The sequence below is a fragment of the Patiria miniata genome, unplaced genomic scaffold (genome assembly GCF_015706575.1).
Source record: "Patiria miniata isolate m_02_andy unplaced genomic scaffold, ASM1570657v1 HiC_scaffold_1, whole genome shotgun sequence".
Classification (NCBI taxonomy): domain Eukaryota; kingdom Metazoa; phylum Echinodermata; class Asteroidea; order Valvatida; family Asterinidae; genus Patiria; species Patiria miniata.
The window spans coordinates 33,480,046-33,507,297 of NW_024037047.1; the positions used below are offsets into that span (position 1 = coordinate 33,480,046).

The 27,252-nt window shown below is 36.1% G+C and overlaps 1 protein-coding gene across 1 annotated transcript in view; it reads left to right on the forward strand.

The window, feature by feature from the left end:
- LOC119733092 (trypsin-1-like) overlaps window positions 1-27,252 on the forward strand; it is a 48,053-nt gene that overhangs the window by 16,786 nt on the left and 4,015 nt on the right. The window contains exon 2 of the mRNA XM_038206674.1: window positions 27,125-27,245. Coding sequence (XP_038062602.1) covers window positions 27,125-27,245 — 121 coding nt within the window. The remainder of the gene's footprint in view (window positions 1-27,124; window positions 27,246-27,252) is intronic.

Here is a 27,252-nt window from a genome sequence, read left to right on the forward strand (position 1 = left end):
AGTTGCACTCCAAACAGATCATTTGCCTCACTTTTGCACAAAAACAATAGTCCTGGTGGACAAAATATCTCCAAATTTCAGTGACGCATTCAAATGAATTCTGGCCAGAGTATTAATCATTAAAAATAGACAAAAAAGACAGAAGATTTAGACAAAATATTGTTTTTCTCTTCCTCAACAGTGTCTTGTGCAAAAACCGAGAAAAATTGGGGATAGGCTGCAGTTGCACTCCAAACAGATCATTTGCCTCACTTTTGCACAGAAACATAGTCCTGGTGGACAAAATATCTCCAAATTCAGGGACGCATTAAAATTGAATTCTGGCCAGATCATTAATCATTAAAAATAGACAAAAAAGACAGAAGATTTAGACAAAATATTGTTTTTCTCTTCCTCAACAGTGTCTTGTGCAAAAACCGAGAAAAATTGGGGGATAGGCTGCAGTGGCACTCCAAACAGATCATTTGCCTCACTTTTGCACAGAAACGATAGTCCTGGTCGACAAAATATCTCCAAAATTCAGTGACGCATTAAATTGATTCTGGCCAGATTATTAATCATTAAAAATAGACAAAAAAGACAGAATATTTAGACAAAATATTGTTTTTCTCTTCCTCAACAGTGTCTTGTGCAAAAACCGAGAAAAATTGGGGATAGGCTGCAGTTGCACTCCAAACAGATCATTTGCCTCACTTTTGCACAGAAACGATAGTCCTGGTCGACAAAATATCTCCAAAATTGAGTGACGCATTAAATTGAATTCTGGCCAGATTATTAATCATTAAAAATAGACCAAAAAAGACAGAATATTTAGACAAAATATTGTTTTTCTCTTCCTCAACAGTGTCTTGTGCAAAAACGGAGAAAAATGGGGGATAGGCTGCAGTTGCACTCCAAACAGATCATTTGCCTCACTTTTGCACAGAAACAATAGTCCTGGTGGACAAAATATCTCCAAATTCAGTGACGCATTCAAATGAATTCTGGCCAGATTATTAATCATTAAAAATAGACAAAAAAGACAGAAGATTTAGACAAAATATTGTTTTTCTCTTCCTCAACAGTGTCTTGTGCAAAAACCGAGAAAAATTGGGGGATAGGCTGCAGTTGCAGTCCAAACAGATCATTTGCCTCACTTTTGCACAGAAACGATAGTCCTGGTCGACAAAATATCTCCAAAATTGAGTGACGCATTAAATTGAATTTTGGCCAGATTATTAATCATTAAAAATAGACAAAAAAGACAGAATATTTAGACAAAATATTGTTTTTCTCTTCCTCAACAGTGTCTTGTGCAAAAACCGAGAAAAATTGGGGGATAGGCTGCAGTTGCACTCCAAACAGATCATTTGCCTCACTTTTGCACAAAAACAATAGTCCTGGTGGACAAAATATCTCCAAATTCAGTGACGCATTAAAATGAATTCTGGCCAGAGTATTAATCATTAAAAATAGACAAAAAAGACAGAATATTTAGACAAAATATTGTTTTTCTCTTCCTCAACAGTGTCTTGTGCAAAAACCGAGAAAAATTGGGGGATAGGCTGCAGTTGCAGTCCAAACAGATCATTTGCCTCACTTTTGCACAGAAACATAGTCCTGGTCGACAAAATATCTCCAAAATTGAGTGACGCATTAAATTGAATTTGGCCAGATTATTAATCATTAAAAATAGACAAAAAAGACAGAATATTTAGACAAAATATTGTTTTTCTCTTCCTCAACAGTGTCTTGTGCAAAAACCGAGAAAAATTGGGGGATAGGCTGCAGTTGCACTCCAAACAGATCATTTGCCTCACTTTTGCACAGAAACAATAGTCCTGGTGGACAAAATATCTCCAAATTTCAGTGACGCATTAAAATGAATTCTGGCCAGATTATTAATCATTAAAAATAGACAAAAAAGACAGAAGATTTAGACAAAATATTGTTTTTTCTCTTCCTCAACAGTGTCTTGTGCAAAAACCGAGAAAAATTGGGGGATAGGCTGCAGTTGCACTCCAAACAGATCATTTGCCTCACTTTTGCACAGAAACGATAGTCCTGGTGGACAAAATATCTCCAAAATTCAGTGACGCATTAAAATGAATTCTGGCCAGATTATTAATCATTAAAAATAGACAAAAAAGACAGAAGATTTAGACAAAATATTGTTTTTCTCTTCCTCAACAGTGTCTTGTGCAAAAACCGAGAAAAATTGGGGGATAGGCTGCAGTTGCACTCCAAACAGATCATTTGCCTCACTTTTGCACAGAAACAATAGTCCTGGTGGACAAAATATCTCCAAATTTCAGTGACGCATTAAAATGAATTCTGGCCAGATTATTAATCATTAAAAATAGACAAAAAAGACAGAAGATTTAGACAAAATATTGTTTTTCTCTTCCTCAACAGTGTCTTGTGCAAAAACCGAGAAAAATTGGGGGATAGGCTGCAGTTGCACTCCAAACAGATCATTTGCCTCACTTTTGCACAGAAACGATAGTCCTGGTCGACAAAATATCTCCAAAATTCAGTGACGCATTAAATTGAATTCTGGCCAGATTATTAATCATTAAAAATAGACAAAAAAGACAGAAGATTTAGACAAAATATTGTTTTTCTCTTCCTCAACAGTGTCTTGTGCAAAAACCGAGAAAAATTGGGGGATAGGCTGCAGTTGCACTCCAAACAGATCATTTGCCTCACTTTTGCACAGAAACGATAGTCCTGGTCGACAAAATATCTCCAAAATTCAGTGACGCATTAAATTGATTCTGGCCAGATTATTAATCATTAAAAATAGACAAAAAAGACAGAAGATTTAGACAAAATATTGTTTTTCTCTTCCTCAACAGTGTCTTGTGCAAAAACCGAGAAAAATTGGGGGATAGGCTGCAGTTGCACTCCAAACAGATCATTTGCCTCACTTTTGCACAGAAACGATAGTCCTGGTCGACAAAATATCTCCAAAATTGAGTGACGCATTAAATTGAATTCTGGCCAGATTATTAATCATTAAAAATAGACAAAAAAGACAGAATATTTAGACAAAATATTGTTTTTCTCTTCCTCAACAGTGTCTTGTGCAAAAACCGAGAAAAATTGGGGGATAGGCTGCAGTTGCACTCCAAACAGATCATTTGCCTCACTTTTGCACAGAAACAATAGTCCTGGTGGACAAAATATCTCCAAATTCAGTGACGCATTAAATGAATTCTGGCCAGATTATTAATCATTAAAAATAGACAAAAAAGACAGAAGATTTAGACAAAATATTGTTTTTCTCTTCCTCAACAGTGTCTTGTGCAAAAACCGAGAAAAATTGGGGGATAGGCTGCAGTTGCAGTCCAAACAGATCATTTGCCTCACTTTTGCACAGAAACGATAGTCCTGGTCGACAAAATATCTCCAAAATTGAGTGACGCATTAAATTGAATTTTGGCCAGATTATTAATCATTAAAAATAGACAAAAAAAAGACAGAATATTTAGACAAAATATTGTTTTTCTCTTCCTCAACAGTGTCTGTGCAAAAACCGAGAAAAATTGGGGGATAGGCTGCAGTTGCACTCCAAACAGATCATTTGCCTCACTTTTGCACAAAAACAATAGTCCTGGTGGACAAAATATCTCCAAATTCAGTGACGCATTAAAATGAATTCTGGCCAGAGTTATTAATCATTAAAAATAGACAAAAAAGACAGAAGATTTAGACAAAATATTGTTTTTCTCTTCCTCAACAGTGTCTTGTGCAAAAACCGAGAAAAATTGGGGGATAGGCTGCAGTTGCACTCCAAACAGATCATTTGCCTCACTTTTGCACAGAAACAATAGTCCTGGTCGACAAAATATCTCCAAATTTCAGTGACGCATTAAAATGAATTCTGGCCAGATTATTAATCATTAAAAATAGACAAAAAAGACAGAAGATTTAGACAAAATATTGTTTTTCTCTTCCTCAACAGTGTCTTGTGCAAAAACCGAGAAAAATTGGGGGATAGGCTGCAGTGGCACTCCAAACAGATCATTTGCCTCACTTTTGCACAGAAACGATAGTCCTGGTCGACAAAATATCTCCAAAATTCAGTGACGCATTAAATTGAATTCTGGCCAGATTATTAATCATTAAAAATAGACAAAAAAGACAGAAGATTTAGACAAAATATTGTTTTTCTCTTCCTCAACAGTGTCTTGTGCAAAAACCGAGAAAAATTGGGGGATAGGCTGCAGTTGCACTCCAAACAGATCATTTGCCTCACTTTTGCACAGAAACGATAGTCCTGGTCGACAAAATATCTCCAAAATTGAGTGACGCATTAAATTGAATTCTGGCCAGATTATTAATCATTAAAAATAGACAAAAAAGACAGAATATTTAGACAAAATATTGTTTTTCTCTTCCTCAACAGTGTCTTGTGCAAAAACCGAGAAAATTGGGGATAGGCTGCAGTTGCACTCCAAACAGATCATTTGCCTCACTTTTGCACAGAAACGATAGTCCTGGTCGACAAAATATCTCCAAATTCAGTGACGCATTAAATTGAATTCTGGCCAGATTATTAATCATTAAAAATAGACAAAAAAGACAGAAGATTTAGACAAAATATTGTTTTTCTCTTCCTCAACAGTGTCTTGTGCAAAAACCGAGAAAAATTGGGGGATAGGCTGCAGTTGCACTCCAAACAGATCATTTGCCTCACTTTTGCACAGAAACGATAGTCCTGGTGGACAAAATATCTCCAAAATTCAGTGACGCATTAAATGAATTCTGGCCAGATTATTAATCATTAAAAATAGACAAAAAAGACAGAAGATTTAGACAAAATATTGTTTTTCTCTTCCTCAACAGTGTCTTGTGCAAAAACCGAGAAAAATTGGGGGATAGGCTGCAGTTGCACTCCAAACAGATCATTTGCCTCACTTTTGCACAAAAACAATAGTCCTGGTGGACAAAATATCTCCAAATTTCAGTGACGCATTAAAATGAATTCTGGCCAGATTATTAATCATTAAAAATAGACAAAAAAGACAGAAGATTTAGACAAAATATTGTTTTTCTCTTCCTCAACAGTGTCTTGTGCAAAAACCGAGAAAAATTGGGGGATAGGCTGCAGTTGCACTCCAAACAGATCATTTGCCTCACTTTTGCACAGAAACAATAGTCCTGGTCGACAAAATATCTCCAAATTCAGTGACGCATTAAATGAATTCTGGCCAGATTATTAATCATTAAAAATAGACAAAAAAGACAGAAGATTTAGACAAAATATTGTTTTTCTCTTCCTCAACAGTGTCTTGTGCAAAAACCGAGAAAAATTGGGGGATAGGCTGCAGTTGCACTCCAAACAGATCATTTGCCTCACTTTTGCACAGAAACAATAGTCCTGGTGGACAAAATATCTCCAAATTTCAGTGACGCATTAAAATGAATTCTGGCCAGATTATTAATCATTAAAAATAGACAAAAAAGACAGAAGATTTAGACAAAATATTGTTTTTCTCTTCCTCAACAGTGTCTTGTGCAAAAACCGAGAAAAATTGGGGGATAGGCTGCAGTTGCACTCCAAACAGATCATTTGCCTCACTTTTGCACAGAAACGATAGTCCTGGTCGACAAAATATCTCCAAAATTGAGTGACGCATTAAATTGAATTCTGGCCAGATTATTAATCATTAAAAATAGACAAAAAAGACAGAAGATTTAGACAAAATATTGTTTTTCTCTTCCTCAACAGTGTCTTGTGCAAAAACCGAGAAAAATTGGGGGATAGGCTGCAGTTGCACTCCAAACAGATCATTTGCCTCACTTTTGCACAGAAACATAGTCCTGGTCGACAAAATATCTCCAAAATTCAGTGACGCATTAAATTGAATTCTGGCCAGATTATTAATCATTAAAAATAGACAAAAAAGACAGAAGATTTAGACAAAATATTGTTTTTCTCTTCCTCAACAGTGTCTTGTGCAAAAACCGAGAAAAATTGGGGGATAGGCTGCAGTTGCACTCCAAACAGATCATTTGCCTCACTTTTGCACAGAAACGATAGTCCTGGTCGACAAAATATCTCCAAAATTGAGTGACGCATTAAATTGAATTCTGGCCAGATTATTAATCATTAAAAATAGACAAAAAAGACAGAATATTTAGACAAAATATTGTTTTTTCTCTTCCTCAACAGTGTCTTGTGCAAAAACGAGAAAAATGGGGGATAGGCTGCAGTTGCACTCCAAACAGATCATTTGCCTCACTTTTGCACAGAAAAATAGTCCTGGTGGACAAAATATCTCCAAATTTCAGTGACGCATTCAAATGAATTCTGGCCAGATTATTAATCATTAAAAATAGACAAAAAAGACAGAAGATTTAGACAAAATATTGTTTTTCTCTTCCTCAACAGTGTCTTGTGCAAAAACCGAGAAAAATTGGGGGATAGGCTGCAGTTGCAGTCCAAACAGATCATTTGCCTCACTTTTGCACAGAAACGATAGTCCTGGTCGACAAAATATCTCCAAAATTGAGTGACGCATTAAATTGAATTTTGGCCAGATTATTAATCATTAAAAATAGACAAAAAAGACAGAATATTTAGACAAAATATTGTTTTTCTCTTCCTCAACAGTGTCTTGTGCAAAAACCGAGAAAAATTGGGGGATAGGCTGCAGTTGCACTCCAAACAGATCATTTGCCTCACTTTTGCACAGAAACAATAGTCCTGGTGGACAAAATATCTCCAAATTTCAGTGACGCATTAAAATGAATTCTGGCCAGATTATTAATCATTAAAAATAGACAAAAAAGACAGAAGATTTAGACAAAATATTGTTTTTCTCTTCCTCAACAGTGTCTTGTGCAAAAACCGAGAAAAATTGGGGGATAGGCTGCAGTTGCAGTCCAAACAGATCATTTGCCTCACTTTTGCACAGAAACGATAGTCCTGGTCGACAAAATATCTCCAAAATTAGTGACGCATTAAATTGAATTTTGGCCAGATTATTAATCATTAAAAATAGACAAAAAAGACAGAATATTTAGACAAAATATTGTTTTTCTCTTCCTCAACAGTGTCTGTGCAAAAACCGAGAAAAATTGGGGGATAGGCTGCAGTTGCACTCCAAACAGATCATTTGCCTCACTTTTGCACAAAACAATAGTCCTGGTAGACAAAATATCTCCAAATTCAGTGACGCATTAAAATGAATTCTGGCCAGAGTATTAATCATTAAAAATAGACAAAAAAGACAGAAGATTTAGACAAAATATTGTTTTTTCTCTTCCTCAACAGTGTCTTGTGCAAAAACCGAGAAAAATTGGGAGATAGGCTGCAGTTGCACTCCAAACAGATCATTTGCCTCACTTTTGCACAGAAACAATAGTCCTGGTGGACAAAATATCTCCAAATTTCAGGGACGCATTAAAATGAATTCTGGCCAGATCATTAATCATTAAAATTGACAAAAAAGACAGAAGATTTAGACAAAATATTGTTTTTCTCTTCCTCAACAGTGTCTTGTGCAAAAACCGAGAAAAATTGGGGGATAGGCTGCAGTGGCACTCCAAACAGATCATTTGCCTCACTTTTGCACAGAAACAATAGTCCTGGTGGACAAAATATCTCCAAATTTCAGTGACGCATTAAATGAATTCTGGCCAGATTATTAATCATTAAAAATAGACAAAAAAGACAGAAGATTTAGACAAAATATTGTTTTTCTCTTCCTCAACAGTGTCTTGTGCAAAAACCGAGAAAAATTGGGGGATAGGCTGCAGTGGCACTCCAAACAGATCATTTGCCGCACTTTTGCACAGAAACGATAGTCCTGGTCGACAAAATATCTCCAAAATTGAGTGACGCATTAAATTGAATTCTGGCCAGATCATTAATCATTAAAAATAGACAAAAAAGACAGAAGATTTAGACAAAATATTGTTTTTCTCTTCCTCAACAGTGTCTTGTGCAAAAACCGAGAAAAATTGGGGGATAGGCTGCAGTTGCACTCCAAACAGATCATTTGCCTCACTTTTGCACAGAAACAATAGTCCTGGTGGACAAAATATCTCCAAATTTCAGTGACGCATTCAAATGAATTCTGGCCAGATTATTAATCATTAAAATAGACAAAAAAGACAGAAGATTTAGACAAAATATTGTTTTTCTCTTCCTCAACAGTGTCTTGTGCAAAAACCGAGAAAAATTGGGGGATAGGCTGCAGTTGCAGTCCAAACAGATCATTTGCCTCACTTTTGCACAGAAACGATAGTCCTGGTCGACAAAATATCTCCAAAATTGAGTGACGCATTAAATTGAATTTTGGCCAGATTATTAATCATTAAAATAGACAAAAAAGACAGAATATTTAGACAAAATATTGTTTTTCTCTTCCTCAACAGTGTCTTGTGCAAAAACCGAGAAAAATTGGGGGATAGGCTGCAGTTGCACTCCAAACAGATCATTTGCCTCACTTTTGCACAGAAACAATAGTCCTGGTGGACAAAATATCTCCAAATTCAGTGACGCATTCAAATGAATTCTGGCCAGATTATTAATCATTAAAAATAGACAAAAAGACAGAAGATTTAGACAAAATATTGTTTTTCTCTTCCTCAACAGTGTCTTGTGCAAAAACCGAGAAAAATTGGGGATAGGCTGCAGTTGCACTCCAAACAGATCATTTGCATCACTTTTGCACAGAAACAATAGTCCTGGTGGACAAAATATCTCCAAATTTCAGGGACGCATTAAAATGAATTCTGGCCAGATCATTAATCATTAAAAATAGACAAAAAAGACAGAAGATTTAGACAAAATATTGTTTTTCTCTTCCTCAACAGTGTCTTGTGCAAAAACCGAGAAAAATTGGGGGATAGGCTGCAGTGGCACTCCAAACAGATCATTTGCCTCACTTTTGCACAGAAACATAGTCCTGGTGGACAAAATATCTCCAAATTTCAGTGACGCATTAAAATGAATTCTGGCCAGATTATTAATCATTAAAAATAGACAAAAAGACAGAAGATTTAGACAAAATATTGTTTTTCTCTTCCTCAACAGTGTCTTGTGCAAAAACCGAGAAAAATTGGGGATAGGCTGCAGTTGCACTCCAAACAGATCATTTGCCTCACTTTTGCACAGAAACGATAGTCCTGGTCGACAAAATATCTCCAAAATTGAGTGACGCATTAAATTGAATTCTGGCCAGATTATTAATCATTAAAAATAGACAAAAAAGACAGAATATTTAGACAAAATATTGTTTTTCTCTTCCTCAACAGTGTCTTGTGCAAAAACCGAGAAAAATTGGGGGATAGGCTGCAGTTGCACTCCAAACAGATCATTTGCCTCACTTTTGCACAGAAACAATAGTCCTGGTCGACAAAATATCTCCAAATTTCAGTGACGCATTCAAATGAATTCTGGCCAGATTATTAATCATTAAAAATAGACAAAAAAGACAGAAGATTTAGACAAAATATTGTTTTTTCTCTTCCTCAACAGTGTCTTGTGCAAAAACCGAGAAAAATTGGGGGATAGGCTGCAGTTGCAGTCCAAACAGATCATTTGCCTCACTTTTGCACAGAAACGATAGTCCTGGTCGACAAAATATCTCCAAAATTGAGTGACGCATTAAATTGAATTTTGGCCAGATTATTAATCATTAAAAATAGACAAAAAAGACAGAATATTTAGACAAAATATTGTTTTTCTCTTCCTCAACAGTGTCTTGTGCAAAAACCGAGAAAAATTGGGGGATAGGCTGCAGTTGCACTCCAAACAGATCATTTGCCTCACTTTTGCACAGAAACAATAGTCCTGGTGGACAAAATATCTCCAAATTTCAGTGACGCATTCAAATGAATTCTGGCCAGATTATTAATCATTAAAAATAGACAAAAAAGACAGAAGATTTAGACAAAATATTGTTTTTCTCTTCCTCAACAGTGTCTTGTGCAAAAACCGAGAAAAATTGGGGGATAGGCTGCAGTTGCAGTCCAAACAGATCATTTGCCTCACTTTTGCACAGAAACGATAGTCCTGGTCGACAAAATATCTCCAAAATTCAGTGACGCATTAAATTGAATTCTGGCCAGATTATTAATCATTAAAAATAGACAAAAAAGACAGAAGATTTAGACAAAATATTGTTTTTCTCTTCCTCAACAGTGTCTTGTGCAAAAACCGAGAAAAATTGGGGATAGGCTGCAGTTGCACTCCAAACAGATCATTTGCCTCACTTTTGCACAGAAACAATAGTCCTGGTGGACAAAATATCTCCAAATTTCAGTGACGCATTAAAATTGAATTCTGGCCAGATTATTAATCATTAAAAATAGACAAAAAAGACAGAAGATTTAGACAAAATATTGTTTTTCTCTTCCTCAACAGTGTCTTGTGCAAAAACCGAGAAAAATTGGGGATAGGCTGCAGTTGCAGTCCAAACAGATCATTTGCCTCACTTTTGCACAGAAAATAGTCCTGGTGGACAAAATATCTCCAAATTCAGTGACGCATTAAATGAATTCTGGCCAGATTATTAATCATTAAAAATAGACAAAAAAGACAGAAGATTTAGACAAAATATTGTTTTTCTCTTCCTCAACAGTGTCTTGTGCAAAACCGAGAAAAATTGGGGGATAGGCTGCAGTGGCACTCCAAACAGATCATTTGCCTCACTTTTGCACAGAAACAATAGTCCTGGTCGACAAAATATCTCCAAAATTCAGTGACGCATTAAATTGAATTCTGGCCAGATTATTAATCATTAAAAATAGACAAAAAAGACAGAAGATTTAGACAAAATATTGTTTTTCTCTTCCTCAACAGTGTCTTGTGCAAAAACGGAGAAAAATTGGGGATAGGCTGCAGTTGCACTCCAAACAGATCATTTGCCTCACTTTTGCACAGAAACAATAGTCCTGGTGGACAAAATATCTCCAAATTTCAGTGACGCATTAAATTGAATTCTGGCCAGATCATTAATCATTAAAAATAGACAAAAAAGACAGAAGATTTAGACAAAATATTGTTTTTCTCTTCCTCAACAGTGTCTTGTGCAAAAACCGAGAAAAATTGGGGGATAGGCTGCAGTGGCACTCCAAACAGATCATTTGCCTCACTTTTGCACAGAAACAATAGTCCTGGTGGACAAAATATCTCCAAAATTCAGTGACGCATTAAATTGAATTCTGGCCAGATTATTAATCATAAAAATAGACAAAAAGACAGAAGATTTAGACAAAATATTGTTTTTCTCTTCCTCAACAGTGTCTTGTGCAAAAACGGAGAAAAATTGGGGGATAGGCTGCAGTGGCACTCCAAACAGATCATTTGCCTCACTTTTGCACAGAAACGATAGTCCTGGTCGACAAAATATCTCCAAAATTGAGTGACGCATTAAATGATTGCTGGCCAGATTATTAATCATTAAAAATAGACAAAAAAAACAGAATATTTAGACAAAATATTGTTTTTCTCTTCCTCAACAGTGTCTTGTGCAAAAACCGAGAAAAATTGGGGGATAGGCTGCAGTGGCACTCCAAACAGATCATTTGCCTCACTTTTGCACAGAAACAATAGTCCTGGTGGACAAAATATCTCCAAATTTCAGTGACGCATTCAAATGAATTCTGGCCAGATTATTAATCATTAAAAATAGACAAAAAAGACAGAAGATTTAGACAAAATATTGTTTTTCTCTTCCTCAACAGTGTCTTGTGCAAAACCGAGAAAAATTGGGGGATAGGCTGCAGTGGCACTCCAAACAGATCATTTGCCTCACTTTTGCACAGAAACATAGTCCTGGTCGACAAAATATCTCCAAAATTCAGTGACGCATTAAATTGAATTCTGGCCAGATTATTAATCATTAAAAATAGACAAAAAAGACAGAAGATTTAGACAAAATATTGTTTTTCTCTTCCTCAACAGTGTCTTGTGCAAAAACCGAGAAAAATTGGGGGATAGGCTGCAGTTGCACTCCAAACAGATCATTTGCCTCACTTTTGCACAGAAACAATAGTCCTGGTGGACAAAATATCTCCAAATTTCAGTGACGCATTAAAATGAATTCTGGCCAGATTATTAATCATTAAAAATAGACAAAAAAGACAGAAGATTTAGACAAAATATTGTTTTTCTCTTCCTCAACAGTGTCTTGTGCAAAAACCGAGAAAAATTGGGGGATAGGCTGCAGTTGCAGTCCAAACAGATCATTTGCCTCACTTTTGCACAGAAACGATAGTCCTGGTCGACAAAATATCTCCAAAATTCAGTGACGCATTAAATTGAATTCTGGCCAGATTATTAATCATTAAAAATAGACAAAAAAGACAGAAGATTTAGACAAAATATTGTTTTTCTCTTCCTCAACAGTGTCTTGTGCAAAAACCGAGAAAAATTGGGGATAGGCTGCAGTTGCACTCCAAACAGATCATTTGCCTCACTTTTGCACAGAAACAATAGTCCTGGTGGACAAAATATCTCCAAATTTCAGTGACGCATTAAATTGAATTCTGGCCAGATTATTAATCATTAAAAATAGACAAAAAAGACAGAAGATTTAGACAAAATATTGTTTTTCTCTTCCTCAACAGTGTCTTGTGCAAAAACCGAGAAAAATTGGGGATAGGCTGCAGTTGCAGTCCAAACAGATCATTTGCCTCACTTTTGCACAGAAACATAGTCCTGGTGGACAAAATATCTCCAAATTTCAGTGACGCATTAAATGAATTCTGGCCAGATTATTAATCATTAAAAATAGACAAAAAAGACAGAAGATTTAGACAAAATATTGTTTTTCTCTTCCTCAACAGTGTCTTGTGCAAAAACCGAGAAAAATTGGGGGATAGGCTGCAGTGGCACTCCAAACAGATCATTTGCCTCACTTTTGCACAGAAACAATAGTCCTGGTCGACAAAATATCTCCAAAATTCAGTGACGCATTAAATTGAATTCTGGCCAGATTATTAATCATTAAAAATAGACAAAAAAGACAGAAGATTTAGACAAAATATTGTTTTTCTCTTCCTCAACAGTGTCTTGTGCAAAAACGGAGAAAAAATGGGGGATAGGCTGCAGTTGCACTCCAAACAGATCATTTGCCTCACTTTTGCACAGAAACAATAGTCCTGGTGGACAAAATATCTCCAAATTTCAGTGACGCATTAAATTGAATTCTGGCCAGATTATTAATCATTAAAAATAGACAAAAAAGACAGAAGATTTAGACAAAATATTGTTTTTCTCTTCCTCAACAGTGTCTTGTGCAAAAACCGAGAAAAATTGGGGGATAGGCTGCAGTGGCACTCCAAACAGATCATTTGCCTCACTTTTGCACAGAAACAATAGTCCTGGTGGACAAAATATCTCCAAAATTTAGTGACGCATTAAATTGAATTCTGGCCAGATTATTAATCATAAAAATAGACAAAAAAGACAGAAGATTTAGACAAAATATTGTTTTTCTCTTCCTCAACAGTGTCTTGTGCCAAAACGGAGAAAAAATGGGGGATAGGCTGCAGTTGCAGTCCAAACAGATCATTTGCCTCACTTTTGCACAGAAACAATAGTCCTGGTCGACAAAATATCTCCAAAATTGAGTGACGCATTAAATTGAATTCTGGCCAGATTATTAATCATTAAAAATAGACAAAAAGACAGAAGATTTAGACAAAATATTGTTTTTCTCTTCCTCAACAGTGTCTTGTGCAAAAACGGAGAAAAATGGGGGATAGGCTGCAGTTGCAGTCCAAACAGATCATTTGCCTCACTTTTGCACAGAAACGATAGTCCTGGTCGACAAAATATCTCCAAAATTCAGTGACGCATTAAATGATTGTTGGCCAGATCATTAATCATTAAAAATAGACAAAAAAGACAGAAATTTAGACAAAATATTGTTTTTCTCTTCCTCAACAGTGTCTTGTGCAAAAACGGAGAAAAATTGGGGGATAGGCTGCAGTGGCACTCCAAACAGATCATTTGCCTCACTTTTGCACAGAAACAATAGTCCTGGACGACAAAATATCTCCAAAATTGAGTGACGCATTAAATGATTTCTGGCCAGATTATTAATCATTAAAAATAGACAAAAAAAGAATATTTAGACAAAATATTGTTTTTCTCTTCCTCAACAGTGTCTTGTGCAAAAACCGAGAAAAATTGGGGGATAGGCTGCAGTTGCACTCCAAACAGATCATTTGCCTCACTTTTGCACAGAAACAATAGTCCTGGTGGACAAAATATCTCCAAATTTCAGTGACGCATTCAAATGAATTCTGGCCAGATTATTAATCATTAAAAATAGACAAAAAAGACAGAAGATTTAGACAAAATATTGTTTTTCTCTTCCTCAACAGTGTCTTGTGCAAAAACCGAGAAAAATTGGGGGATAGGCTGCAGTGGCACTCCAAACAGATCATTTGCCTCACTTTTGCACAGAAACAATAGTCCTGGTCGACAAAATATCTCCAAAATTCAGTGACGCATTAAATTGATTCTGGCCAGATTATTTATCATTAAAAATAGACAAAAAAGACAGAAGATTTAGACAAAATATTGTTTTTCTCTTCCTCAACAGTGTCTTGTGCAAAAACCGAGAAAAATTGGGGGATAGGCTGCAGTTGCACTCCAAACAGATCATTTGCATCACTTTTGCACAGAAACAATAGTCCTGGTGACAAAATATCTCCAAATTTCAGGGACGCATTAAAATTAAATTCTGGCCAGATCATTAATCATTAAAAATAGACAAAAAACAGAAGATTTAGACAAAATATTGTTTTTCTCTTCCTCAACAGTGTCTTGTGCAAAAACCGAGAAAAATTGGGGATAGGCTGCAGTGGCACTCCAAACAGATCATTTGCCTCACTTTTGCACAGAAACAATAGTCCTGGTCGACAAAATATCTCCAAAATTCAGTGACGCATTAAATTGATTCTGGCCAGATTATTAATCATTAAAAATAGACAAAAAAGACAGAAGATTTAGACAAAATATTGTTTTTCTCTTCCTCAACAGTGTCTTGTGCAAAAACCGAGAAAAATTGGGGGATAGGCTGCAGTTGCACTCCAAACAGATCATTTGCCTCACTTTTGCACAGAAACAATAGTCCTGGTGGACAAAATATCTCCAAATTTCAGGGACGCATTAAAATTAAATTCTGGCCAGATTATTAATCATTAAAATAGACAAAAAAGACAGAAGATTTAGACAAAATATTGTTTTTCTCTTCCTCAACAGTGTCTTGTGCAAAAACCGAGAAAAATTGGGGGATAGGCTGCAGTGGCACTCCAAACAGATCATTTGCCTCACTTTTGCACAGAAACAATAGTCCTGGTGGACAAAATATCTCCAAAATTTAGTGACGCATTAAATTGAATTCTGGCCAGATTATTAATCATAAAAATAGACAAAAAAGACAGAAGATTTAGACAAAATATTGTTTTTCTCTTCCTCAACAGTGTCTTGTGCAAAAACGGAGAAAAAATGGGGGATAGGCTGCAGTTGCAGTCCAAACAGATCATTTGCCTCACTTTTGCACAGAAACAATAGTCCTGGTCGACAAATATCTCCAAAATTCAGTGACGCATTAAATTGAATTCTGGCCAGATTATTAATCATTAAAAATAGACAAAAAAGACAGAAGATTTAGACAAAATATTGTTTTTTCTTCCTCAACAGTGTCTTGTGCAAAAACGGAGAAAAAATGGGGGATAGGCTGCAGTTGCAGTCCAAACAGATCATTTGCCTCACTTTTGCACAGAAACGATAGTCCTGGTCGACAAAATATCTCCAAAATTCAGTGACGCATTAAATGAATTCTGGCCAGATTATTAATCATTAAAAATAGACAAAAAAGACAGAAATTTAGACAAAATATTGTTTTTCTCTTCCTCAACAGTGTCTTGTGCAAAAACCGAGAAAAATTGGGGGATAGGCTGCAGTGGCACTCCAAACAGATCATTTGCCTCACTTTTGCACAGAAACAATAGTCCTGGTCGACAAAATATCTCCAAAATTCAGTGACGCATTAAATGATTGCTGGCCAGATTATTAATCATTAAAAATAGACAAAAAAGACAGAAGATTTAGACAAAATATTGTTTTTCTCTTCCTCAACAGTGTCTTGTGCAAAAACCGAGAAAAATTGGGGGATAGGCTGCAGTGGCACTCCAAACAGATCATTTGCCTCACTTTTGCACAGAAACAATAGTCCTGGTCGACAAAATATCTCCAAAATTCAGTGACGCATTAAATTGAATTCTGGCCAGATTATTAATCATTAAAAATAGACAAAAAGACAGAAGATTTAGACAAAATATTGTTTTTCTCTTCCTCAACAGTGTCTTGTGCAAAAACCGAGAAAAATGGGGGATAGGCTGCAGTTGCACTCCAAACAGATCATTTGCCTCACTTTTGCACAGAAACAATAGTCCTGGTGGACAAAATATCTCCAAATTTCAGGACGCATTAAAATTAATTCTGGCCAGATCATTAATCATTAAAAATAGACAAAAAAGACAGAAGATTTAGACAAAATATTGTTTTTCTCTTCCTCAACAGTGTCTTGTGCAAAAACCGAGAAAAATTGGGGGATAGGCTGCAGTGGCACTCCAAACAGATCATTTGCCTCACTTTTGCACAGAAACAATAGTCCTGGTGGACAAAATATCTCCAAATTCAGTGACGCATTAATTGAATTCTGGCCAGATTATTAATCATAAAAATAGACAAAAAAGACAGAAGATTTAGACAAAATATTGTTTTTCTCTTCCTCAACAGTGTCTTGTGCAAAAACGGAGAAAAAATGGGGGATAGGCTGCAGTGGCACTCCAAACAGATCATTTGCCTCACTTTTGCACAGAAACAATAGTGCTGGACGACAAAATATCTCCAAATTCAGTGACGCATTAAAATGAATTCTGGCCAGATTATTAATCATTAAAAATAGACAAAAAAGACAGAAGATTTAGACAAAATATTGTTTTTCTCTTCCTCAACAGTGTCTTGTGCAAAAACCGAGAAAAATTGGGGGATAGGCTGCAGTGGCACTCCAAACAGATCATTTGCCTCACTTTTGCACAGAAACAATAGTCCTGGTGGACAAAATATCTCCAAATTTCAGTGACGCATTAAATGAATTCTGGCCAGATTATTAATCATTAAAAATAGACAAAAAAGACAGAAGATTTAGACAAAATATTGTTTTTCTCTTCCTCAACAGTGTCTTGTGCAAAACCGAGAAAAATTGGGGGATAGGCTGCAGTGGCACTCCAAACAGATCATTTGCCTCACTTTTGCACAGAAACAATAGTCCTGGTCGACAAAATATCTCCAAAATTCAGTGACGCATTAAATTGATTCTGGCCAGATTATTAATCATTAAAAATAGACAAAAAGACAGAAGATTTAGACAAAATATTGTTTTTCTCTTCCTCAACAGTGTCTTGTGCAAAAACCGAGAAAAATTGGGGGATAGGCTGCAGTTGCACTCCAAACAGATCATTTGCCTCACTTTTGCACAGAAACAATAGTCCTGGTGGACAAAATATCTCCAAAATTCAGTGACGCATTAAAATTAAATTCTGGCCAGATCATTAATCATTAAAAATAGACAAAAAAGACAGAAGATTTAGACAAAATATTGTTTTTCTCTTCCTCAACAGTGTCTTGTGCAAAAACCGAGAAAAATTGGGGGATAGGCTGCAGTTGCACTCCAAACAGATCATTTGCCTCACTTTTGCACAGAAACGATAGTCCTGGTCGACAAAATATCTCCAAATTCAGTGACGCATTAATTGAATTCTGGCCAGATTATTAATCATTAAAATAGACAAAAAAGACAGAAGATTTAGACAAAATATTGTTTTTCTCTTCCTCAACAGTGTCTTGTGCAAAAACCGAGAAAAATTGGGGGATAGGCTGCAGTTGCACTCCAAACAGATCATTTGCCTCACTTTTGCACAGAAACATAGTCCTGGTGGACAAAATATCTCCAAATTTCAGTGACGCATTAAAATTGAATTTGGCCAGATTATTAATCATTAAAAATAGACAAAAAAGACAGAAGATTTAGACAAAATATTGTTTTTCTCTTCCTCAACAGTGTCTTGTGCAAAACCGAGAAAAATTGGGGGATAGGCTGCAGTTGCAGTCCAAACAGATCATTTGCCTCACTTTTGCACAGAAACAATAGTCCTGGTGGACAAAATATCTCCAAATTTCAGTGACGCATTAAAATGAATTCTGGCCAGATTATTAATCATTAAAAATAGACAAAAAAGACAGAAGATTTAGACAAAATATTGTTTTTCTCTTCCTCAACAGTGTCTTGTGCAAAAACCGAGAAAAATTGGGGGATAGGCTGCAGTGGCACTCCAAACAGATCATTTGCCTCACTTTTGCACAGAAACAATAGTCCTGGTCGACAAAATATCTCCAAAATTCAGTGACGCATTAAATTGAATTCTGGCCAGATTATTAATCATAAAAAATAGACAAAAAAGACAGAAGATTTAGACAAAATATTGTTTTTCTCTTCCTCAACAGTGTCTTGTGCAAAAACCGAGAAAAATGGGGAATAGGCTGCAGTTGCACTCCAAACAGATCATTTGCCTCACTTTTGCACAGAAACAATAGTCCTGGTGGACAAAATATCTCCAAATTTCAGTGACGCATTAAAATTAAATTCTGGCCAGATTATTAATCATTAAAAATAGACAAAAAAGACAGAAGATTTAGACAAAATATTGTTTTTCTCTTCCTCAACAGTGTCTTGTGCAAAAACCGAGAAAAATTGGGGATAGGCTGCAGTGGCACTCCAAACAGATCATTTGCCTCACTTTGCACAGAAAAATAGTGCTGGTGGACAAAATATCTCCAAAATTAGCGACGCATTAAATTGAATTCTGGCCAGATTATTAATCATAAAAAATAGACAAAAAAGACAGAAGATTTAGACAAAATATTGTTTTTCTCTTCCTCAACAGTGTCTTGTGCAAAAACGGAGAAAAAAATGGGGATAGGCTGCAGTTGCAGTCCAAACAGATCATTTGCCTCACTTTTGCACAGAAACAATAGTCCTGGTCGACAAATAATCTCCAAAATTGAGTGACGCATTAATTGAATTCTGGACAGATGATTAATCATTAAAAATAGACAAAACAGACAGAAGATTTAGACAAAATATTGTTTTTATCTTCCTCAACAGTGTCTTGTGCAAAAACGGAGAAAAAATGGGGGATAGGCTGCAGTTGCAGTCCAAACAGATCATTTGCCTCACTTTTGCACAGAAACGATAGTCCTGGTCGACAAAATATCTCCAAATTCAGTGACGCATTATCATGATTCTTGGCCAGAATCATTAATCATTAAAAATAGATCAAAAAGACAGAAGATTTAGACAAAATATTGTTTTTCTCTTCCTCAACAGTGTCTTGTGCAAAAACGGAGAAAAATTGGGGGATAGGCTGCAGTGGCACTCCAAACAGATCATTTGCCTCACTTTTGCACAGAAACAATAGTGCTGGACGACAAAATATCTCCAAATTGAGTGACGCATTAATAATGATTCTGGCCAGATTATTAATCATTAAAAATAGACAAAAAAACAGATATTTAGACAAAATATTGTTTTTTCTCTTCCTCAACAGTGTCTTGTGCAAAAACGAGAAAATTGGGGGATAGGCTGCAGTTGCACTCCAAACAGATCATTTGCCTCACTTTTGCACAGAAACAATAGTCCTGGTGGACAAAATATCTCCAAATTTCAGTGACGCATTAAATGAATTCTGCCAGATTATTAATCATTAAAAATAGACAAAAAGACAGAAGATTTAGACAAAATATTGTTTTTCTCTTCCTCAACAGTGTCTTGTGCAAAAACCGAGAAATTGGGGGATAGGCTGCAGTGGCACTCCAAACAGATCATTTGCCTCACTTTTGCACAGAAACAATAGTCCTGGTCGACAAAATATCTCCAAAATTCAGTGACGCATTAAGTTGAATTGCTGGCCAGATTATTTATCATTAAAAATAGACAAAAAAGACAGAAGATTTAGACAAAATATTGTTTTTCTCTTCCTCAACAGTGTCTTGTGCAAAACCGGAGAAAATTGGGGATAGGCTGCAGTTGCACTCCAAACAGATCATTTGCCTCACTTTTGCACAGAAACAATAGTCCTGGTGGACAAAATATCTCCAAATTTCAGTGACGCATTAAAATTAAATTCTGGCCAGATCATTAATCATTAAAAATAGACAAAAAAGACAGAAGATTTAGACAAAATATTGTTTTTCTCTTCCTCAACAGTGTCTTGTGCAAAAACCGAGAAAAATTGGGGATAGGCTGCAGTGGCACTCCAAACAGATCATTTGCCTCACTTTTGCACAGAAACAATAGTCCTGGTCGACAAAATATCTCCAAAATTCAGTGACGCATTAAGTGATTGCTGGCCAGATTATTATCATTAAAAATAGACAAAAATGACAGAAGATTTAGACAAAATATTGTTTTTCTCATCCTCAACAGTGTCTTGTGCAAAACCGAGAAAATTGGGGATAGGCTGCAGTTGCACTCCAAACAAATCATTTGCATCACTTTTGCACAGAAACAATAGTTCTGGTGGACAAAATATCTCCAAATTTCAGGGACGCATTAAAATTAAATTCTGGCCAGATCATTAATCATTAAAATAGACAAAAAAGACAGAAGATTTAGACAAAATATTGTTTTTTTCTCTTCCTCAACAGTGTCTTGTGCAAAAACCGAGAAAAATTGGGGGATAGGCTGCAGTGGCACTCCAACAGATTATTTGCCTCACTTTTGCACAGAAACAATAGTGCTGGTGGACAAAATATCTCCAAAATTTAGCGACGCATTAATTGAATTCTGGCCAGATGATTAATCATAAAAATAGACAAAAAAGACAGAAGATTTAGACAAAATATTGTTTTTCTCTTCCTCAACAGTGTCTTGTGCCAAAACGGAAAAAAATGGGGGATAGGCTGCAGTTGCAGTCCAAACAGATCATTTGCCTCACTTTTGCACAGAAACAATAGTCCTGGTCGACAAATATCTCCAAAATTGAGTGACGCATTAAATTGAATTCTGGCAGATGATTAATCTTTAAAATAGACAAAAAGACAGAAGATTTAGACAAATATTGTTTTTTTATCTTCCTCAACAGTGTCTTGTGCCAAAACGGAGAAAAATGGGGATAGGCTGCAGTTGCAGTCCAAACAGATCATTTGCCTCACTTTTGCACAGAAACGATAGTCCTGGTCGACAAAATATCTCCAAATTCAGTGACGCATTAATGATTTCTTGCCAGATCATTAATCATTAAAAATAGACAAAAAGACAGAAAATTTAGACAAAATATTGTTTTTCTCTTCCTCAACAGTGTCTTGTGCAAAAACCGAGAAAATTGGGGATAGGCTGCAGTGGCACTCCAAACAGATCATTTGCCTCACTTTTGCACAGAAACATAGTCCTGGTCGACAAAATATCTCCAAAATTCAGTGACGCATTATATGATTGCTGGCCAGATTATTAATCATTAAAATAGACAAAAAAGACAGAAGATTTAGACAAAATATTGTTTTTCTCTTCCTCAACAGTGTCTTGTGCAAAAACCGAGAAAAATTGGGGATAGGCTGCAGTGCACTCCAAACAGATCATTTGCCTCACTTTTGCACAGAAACAATAGTCCTGGTCGACAAAATATCTCCAAAATTCAGTGACGCATTAAGTTGATTCTGGCCAGATTATTATCATTAAAATAGACAAAAAGACAGAAGATTTAGACAAAATATTGTTTTTCTCTTCCTCAACAGTGTCTTGTGCAAAAACCGAGAAAATTGGGGATAGGCTGCAGTGGCACTCCAAACAATCTTTGCCTCACTTTTGCACAGAAACAATAGTTCTGGTGGACAAAATATCTCCAAATTTCAGGGACGCATTAAATTAAATTCTGGCCAGATTATTAATCATTAAAAATAGACAAAAAAGACAGAAGATTTAGACAAAATATTGTTTTTCTCTTCCTCAACAGTGTCTTGTGCAAAAACCGAGAAAATTGGGGGATAGGCTGCAGTGGCACTCCAAACAGATCATTTGCCTCACTTTTGCACAGAAACAATAGTCCTGGTCGACAAAATATCTCCAAAATTCAGTGACGCATTAATTGATTGCTGGCCAGATTTTTATCATTAAAAATAGACAAAAGACAGAAGATTTAGACAAAATATTGTTTTTCTCTCCTCAACAGTGTCTTGTGCAAAACCGAGAAAAATTGGGGGATAGGCTGCAGTTGCACTCCAAACAGATCATTTGCCTCACTTTTGCACAGAAACAATAGTTCTGGTGGACAAAATATCTCCAAATTTCAGTGACGCATTAAAATTAAATTCTGGCCAGATCATTAATCATTAAAATAGACAAAAAAGACAGAAGATTTAGACAAAATATTGTTTTTCTCTTCCTCAACAGTGTCTTGTGCAAAACCGAGAAAAATTGGGGATAGGCTGCAGTGGCACTCCAAACAGATCATTTGCCTCACTTTTGCACAGAAACAATAGTGCTGGTGGACAAAATATCTCCAAAATTTAGTGACGCATTAAATGAATTCTGGCCAGATGATTAATCATAAAAAATAGACAAAAAAGACAGAAGATTTAGACAAAATATTGTTTTTATCTTCCTCAACAGTGTCTTGTGCCAAAACGGAGAAAAATGGGGGATAGGCTGCAGTTGCAGTCCAAACAGATCATTTGCCTCACTTTTGCACAGAAACAATAGTCCTGGTCGACAAATATCTCCAAAATTCAGTGACGCATTAAATTGAATTCCGGCAGATTATTAATCATTAAAAATAGACAAAGCAGACAGAAGATTTAGACAAATATTGTTTTTCTCTTCCTCAACAGTGTCTTGTGCCAAAACGGAGAAAAATGGGGGATAGGCTGCAGTTGCAGTCCAAACAGATCATTTGCCTCACTTTTGCACAGAAACGATAGTCCTGGTCGACAAAATATCTCCAAAATTCAGTGACGCATTATAATGATTGTTGGCCAGATTATTAATCATTAAAAATAGACAAAAAAGACAGAAATTTAGACAAAATATTGTTTTTCTCTTCCTCAACAGTGTCTTGTGCAAAAACCGAGAAAAATTGGGGATAGGCTGCAGTGGCACTCCAAACAGATCATTTGCCTCACTTTTGCACAGAAACAATAGTGCTGGTCGACAAAATATCTCCAAAATTCAGTGACGCATTAAATGATTCTGGCCAGATCATTAATCATTAAAATAGACCAAAAAGACAGAATATTTAGACAAAATATTGTTTTTCTCTTCCTCAACAGTGTCTTGTGCAAAAACCGAGAAAAATTGGGGATAGGCTGCAGTTGCACTCCAAACAGATCATTTGCCTCACTTTTGCACAGAAACGATAGTCCTGGTCGACAAAATATCTCCAAATTTCAGTGACGCATTCAATTGAATTCTGGCCAGATTATTAATCATTAAAAATAGACCAAAAAGACAGAAATTTAGACAAAATATTGTTTTTCTCTTCCTCAACAGTGTCTTGTGCAAAAACGGAGAAAATTGGGGGATAGGCTGCAGTTGCAGTCCAAACAGATCATTTGCCTCACTTTTGCACAGAAATGTTGTGGTGGTCGACAAAATATCTCCAAAATTCAGTGACGCATTAAAATGAATTCTGGCCAGATAATTAATCATTAAAAATAGACAAAAAGACAGAAGATTTAGACAAAATATTGTTTTCTCTTCCTCAACAGTGTCTTGTGCAAAAACCGAGAAAAATTGGGGATAGGCTGCAGTGGCACTCCAAACAGATCATTTGCCTCACTTTTGCACAGAAACAATAGTCCTGGTGACAAAATATCTCCAAAATTCAGTGACGCATTAAAATGAATTCTGGCCGATTTATTAATCATTAAAAATAGACAAAAAAGACAGAAGATTTAGACAAAATATTGTTTTTCTCTTCCTCAACAGTGTCTTGTGCAAAAACCGAGAAAAATTGGGGGATAGGCTGCAGTGGCACTCCAAACAGATCATTTACCTCACTTTTGCACAGAAACAATAGCCCTGGACGACAAAATATCTCCAAATTGAGTGACGCATTCAAATGAATTCTGGCCAGATTATTAATCACTAAAAATAGACAAAAAACCAGAAGATTTAGACAAAATATTGTTTTTCTCTTCCTCAACAGTGTCTTGTGCCAAAACGGAGAAAAAATGGGGGATAGGCTGCAGTTGCAGTCCAAACAGATCATTTGCCTCACTTTTGCACAGAAACGATAGTCCTGGTCGACAAAATATTCCAAAAATCTAGTGACGCATTAAATTGAATTCTGGCCGATTATTAATCATTAATAGACAAAAAAAGACAGAAGATTTAGACAAATATTTGTTTTCTTCTCTTCTCAACAGTGTCTTTTCCAAAAAGAAAAAAAATGGGATAGGCTGCAGTTGCAGTCCAAACAGATCATTTGCATCACTTTTGCACAGAAACGATAGTCCTGGTCGACAAAATATCTCCAAAAATCTAGTGACGCATTAAATTGAATTCTGGCCAGATTATTAATCATTAAAAATAGACCAAAAGACAGAAGATTTAGACAAAATATTGTTTTTCTCTTCCTCAACAGTGTCTTGTGCAAAATCCGAGAAAAATTGGGGATAGGCTACAGTTGCAGTCCAAACAGATCATTTGCCTCACTTTTGCACAGAAATGATAGTGGTCGTCGACAAAATATCTCCAAAATTGAGTGACGCATTAAAATGAATGCTGGCCAGATTATTAATCATTAAAAATAGACAAAAAGACAGAAGATTTAGAAAAAATATTGTTTTTCTCTTCCTCAACAGTGTCTTGTGCAACATCGAGAAAAATTGGGGATAGGCTGCAGTGGCACTCCAAACAGATCATTTGCCTCACTTTTGCACAGAAACAATAGTCTGGGGACAAAATATCTCCAAAATTCAGTGACGCATTAAAATGAATTCTGGCCAGATTATTAATCATTAAAAATAGAAAAAAAAGACAGAAGATTAGACGAAATATTGTTTTTCTCTTCTCAACAGTGTCTTTTGCAAAAACCGAGAAAAATGGGGGATAGGCTGCAGTTGCAGTCCAAACAGATCATTTGCCGCACTTTTGCACAGAAACGATAGTGCTGGTCGACAAAATATCTCCAAAATTGAGTGACGCATTCATTGAATTCTGTCAGATTAATAATCATTAAAACAGACAAAAAAGACAGAAGATTTAGACAAATATTGTTTTTCTCTTCCTCAACAGTGTCTTGTGCAAAAACGGAGAAAAATCGGGGATAGGCTGCAGTTGCACTCCAAACAGATCATTTGCCTAACTTTTGCACAGAAACGATAGTCCTGGTCGACAAAATATCTCGCATATGACGCATTAAAATGAATCAAAACAAGGCAGAAATTCATCTGGATGCAAGAGGAACATTAATCGATACTCTAACACGCATTATTTTAAGGATTTGAGCAAACAATTAAACATTTTTCGAGAAAAAAAAAGTTTACTTTTCAGCATTTTCCTTAATTTTTTTCAAGAGAAATTTCCCCTTTAACAGTACATTCGTCCTGCAATCGATTTGGGATGCGTTCTAGGGCCCTCAGGCATCTTTCTAGCACTTTCCAGAAATTTCTTTTTTTTGCCAAAATTAAAAAAACCAAGGGGTTAGCCAAAAAAAAAAGTCTCCGGTTTCTGTATGCGCCAAAAATGGACTTTTGTCAAACAAGGCAGAAATTCATCTGGATGCAAGAGGAACATTAATCGATACTCTACACGCATTTTTAAGGATTTGGCAAAAATAAACAATTTTTCGAGAAAAAATTAATTTTGAGCGATTTTACCTTAATTTTTCGACGGAAATCCCCTTTAATAGCACATCTGTCCTGCAATCGATCTGGAATGCGTTGCTTGGCCCTTGAGGCATCTTTCTAGCAACTTTCAAATTTGCAAATGGATGCAAGAGGAAAAACATCGATATCGATACTCTAAACGCATAATTTCAAGGATTTGGGAAAAATAAACAATTTTTCGAGAAAAATAAGTTAATTTTTCATCGATTTTTACCTTCATTTTTCGACGGAAATTCCCCTTTAACAGCACATTTGTTCTGCAATCGATTTGGAATGCGTTCTAGGCCCTTAAATATGAATACAATTTTTGGTGTTTATTTTGTTCTCACCTGTTTCCTATTGATATACATCTATATGCTGAAGAGCCCCCCCCCCCTTCCCCAATATAATGTGGTGTCAAGCCCTCCCCCTCTTTCGATTTGCAATTTTTGGATTTTGGTCATTCCCCATTGTTAGAACGGATAATGTAGTAACCAACGGATAATGTATCACCAACCGATAATGTCACACAAATTGATCGGTACTGTTCACTAACCGATAATGTAACAGAAATTGACCGATAGTGTAGTAAATGTTACTACGCTATCGGTCATTATTTGTTACATTATCGGTTAAGGCGGAAAATGTAACAACATCGACTGATAGCGTAGCACATTTTTACTACACTATCGTCAATTTCTTGACATTATCGGTTTAGTGATACGTATTGGTCCGTGTATGTGTCATCGGTTGGTGAGATACATTATCGTTGTTACTATACATTTCAGTTGTACACCCCATGACCAGATTTACGCCACTGGTAATTTCTCTCTCTTTATTGATGGACACTTTTGCGTTCAGCAAAAATCGAAGCTCATCACCTCCGAAATGTATATTTGTGGCGCGGTCTATTGCCATTTGCAATAGCCTGGTTGCTGGCAAACATTACCGTTGTGATTTTGAATTCAGAAGGCGGGGTTCAGACCTGTATACACGTCATGCGTATGATTTGCATACATCAGGAGGATACCTCCTGATGTATGCAAAATTCGCCGCTAGCTAACCTGTCCCCATGCTTGTTGTCCGAAAGACAATGGGGTCGGGAACCAGAATATAATGAGGTCAATGGAGGAAGTGAGGGTTGATGACTCCTTTAATTGCGTTGCAATTGGATGCATTCCTGAGGTCAAAATTGTGTACATCTCTCAGGCCGGTCGATTCGTACTTGTTTTCATACAGTGGCAATAGTTGAGCCACAATATGGAGCCACTGACGTTGGTCTCTCGTCAAGCCAGCGACACATCCGTGGAAAAGATGAATCCCCTGATTCTGTGGACGTGTCTTGCTTTGGGACTCGGGGGTAAGTT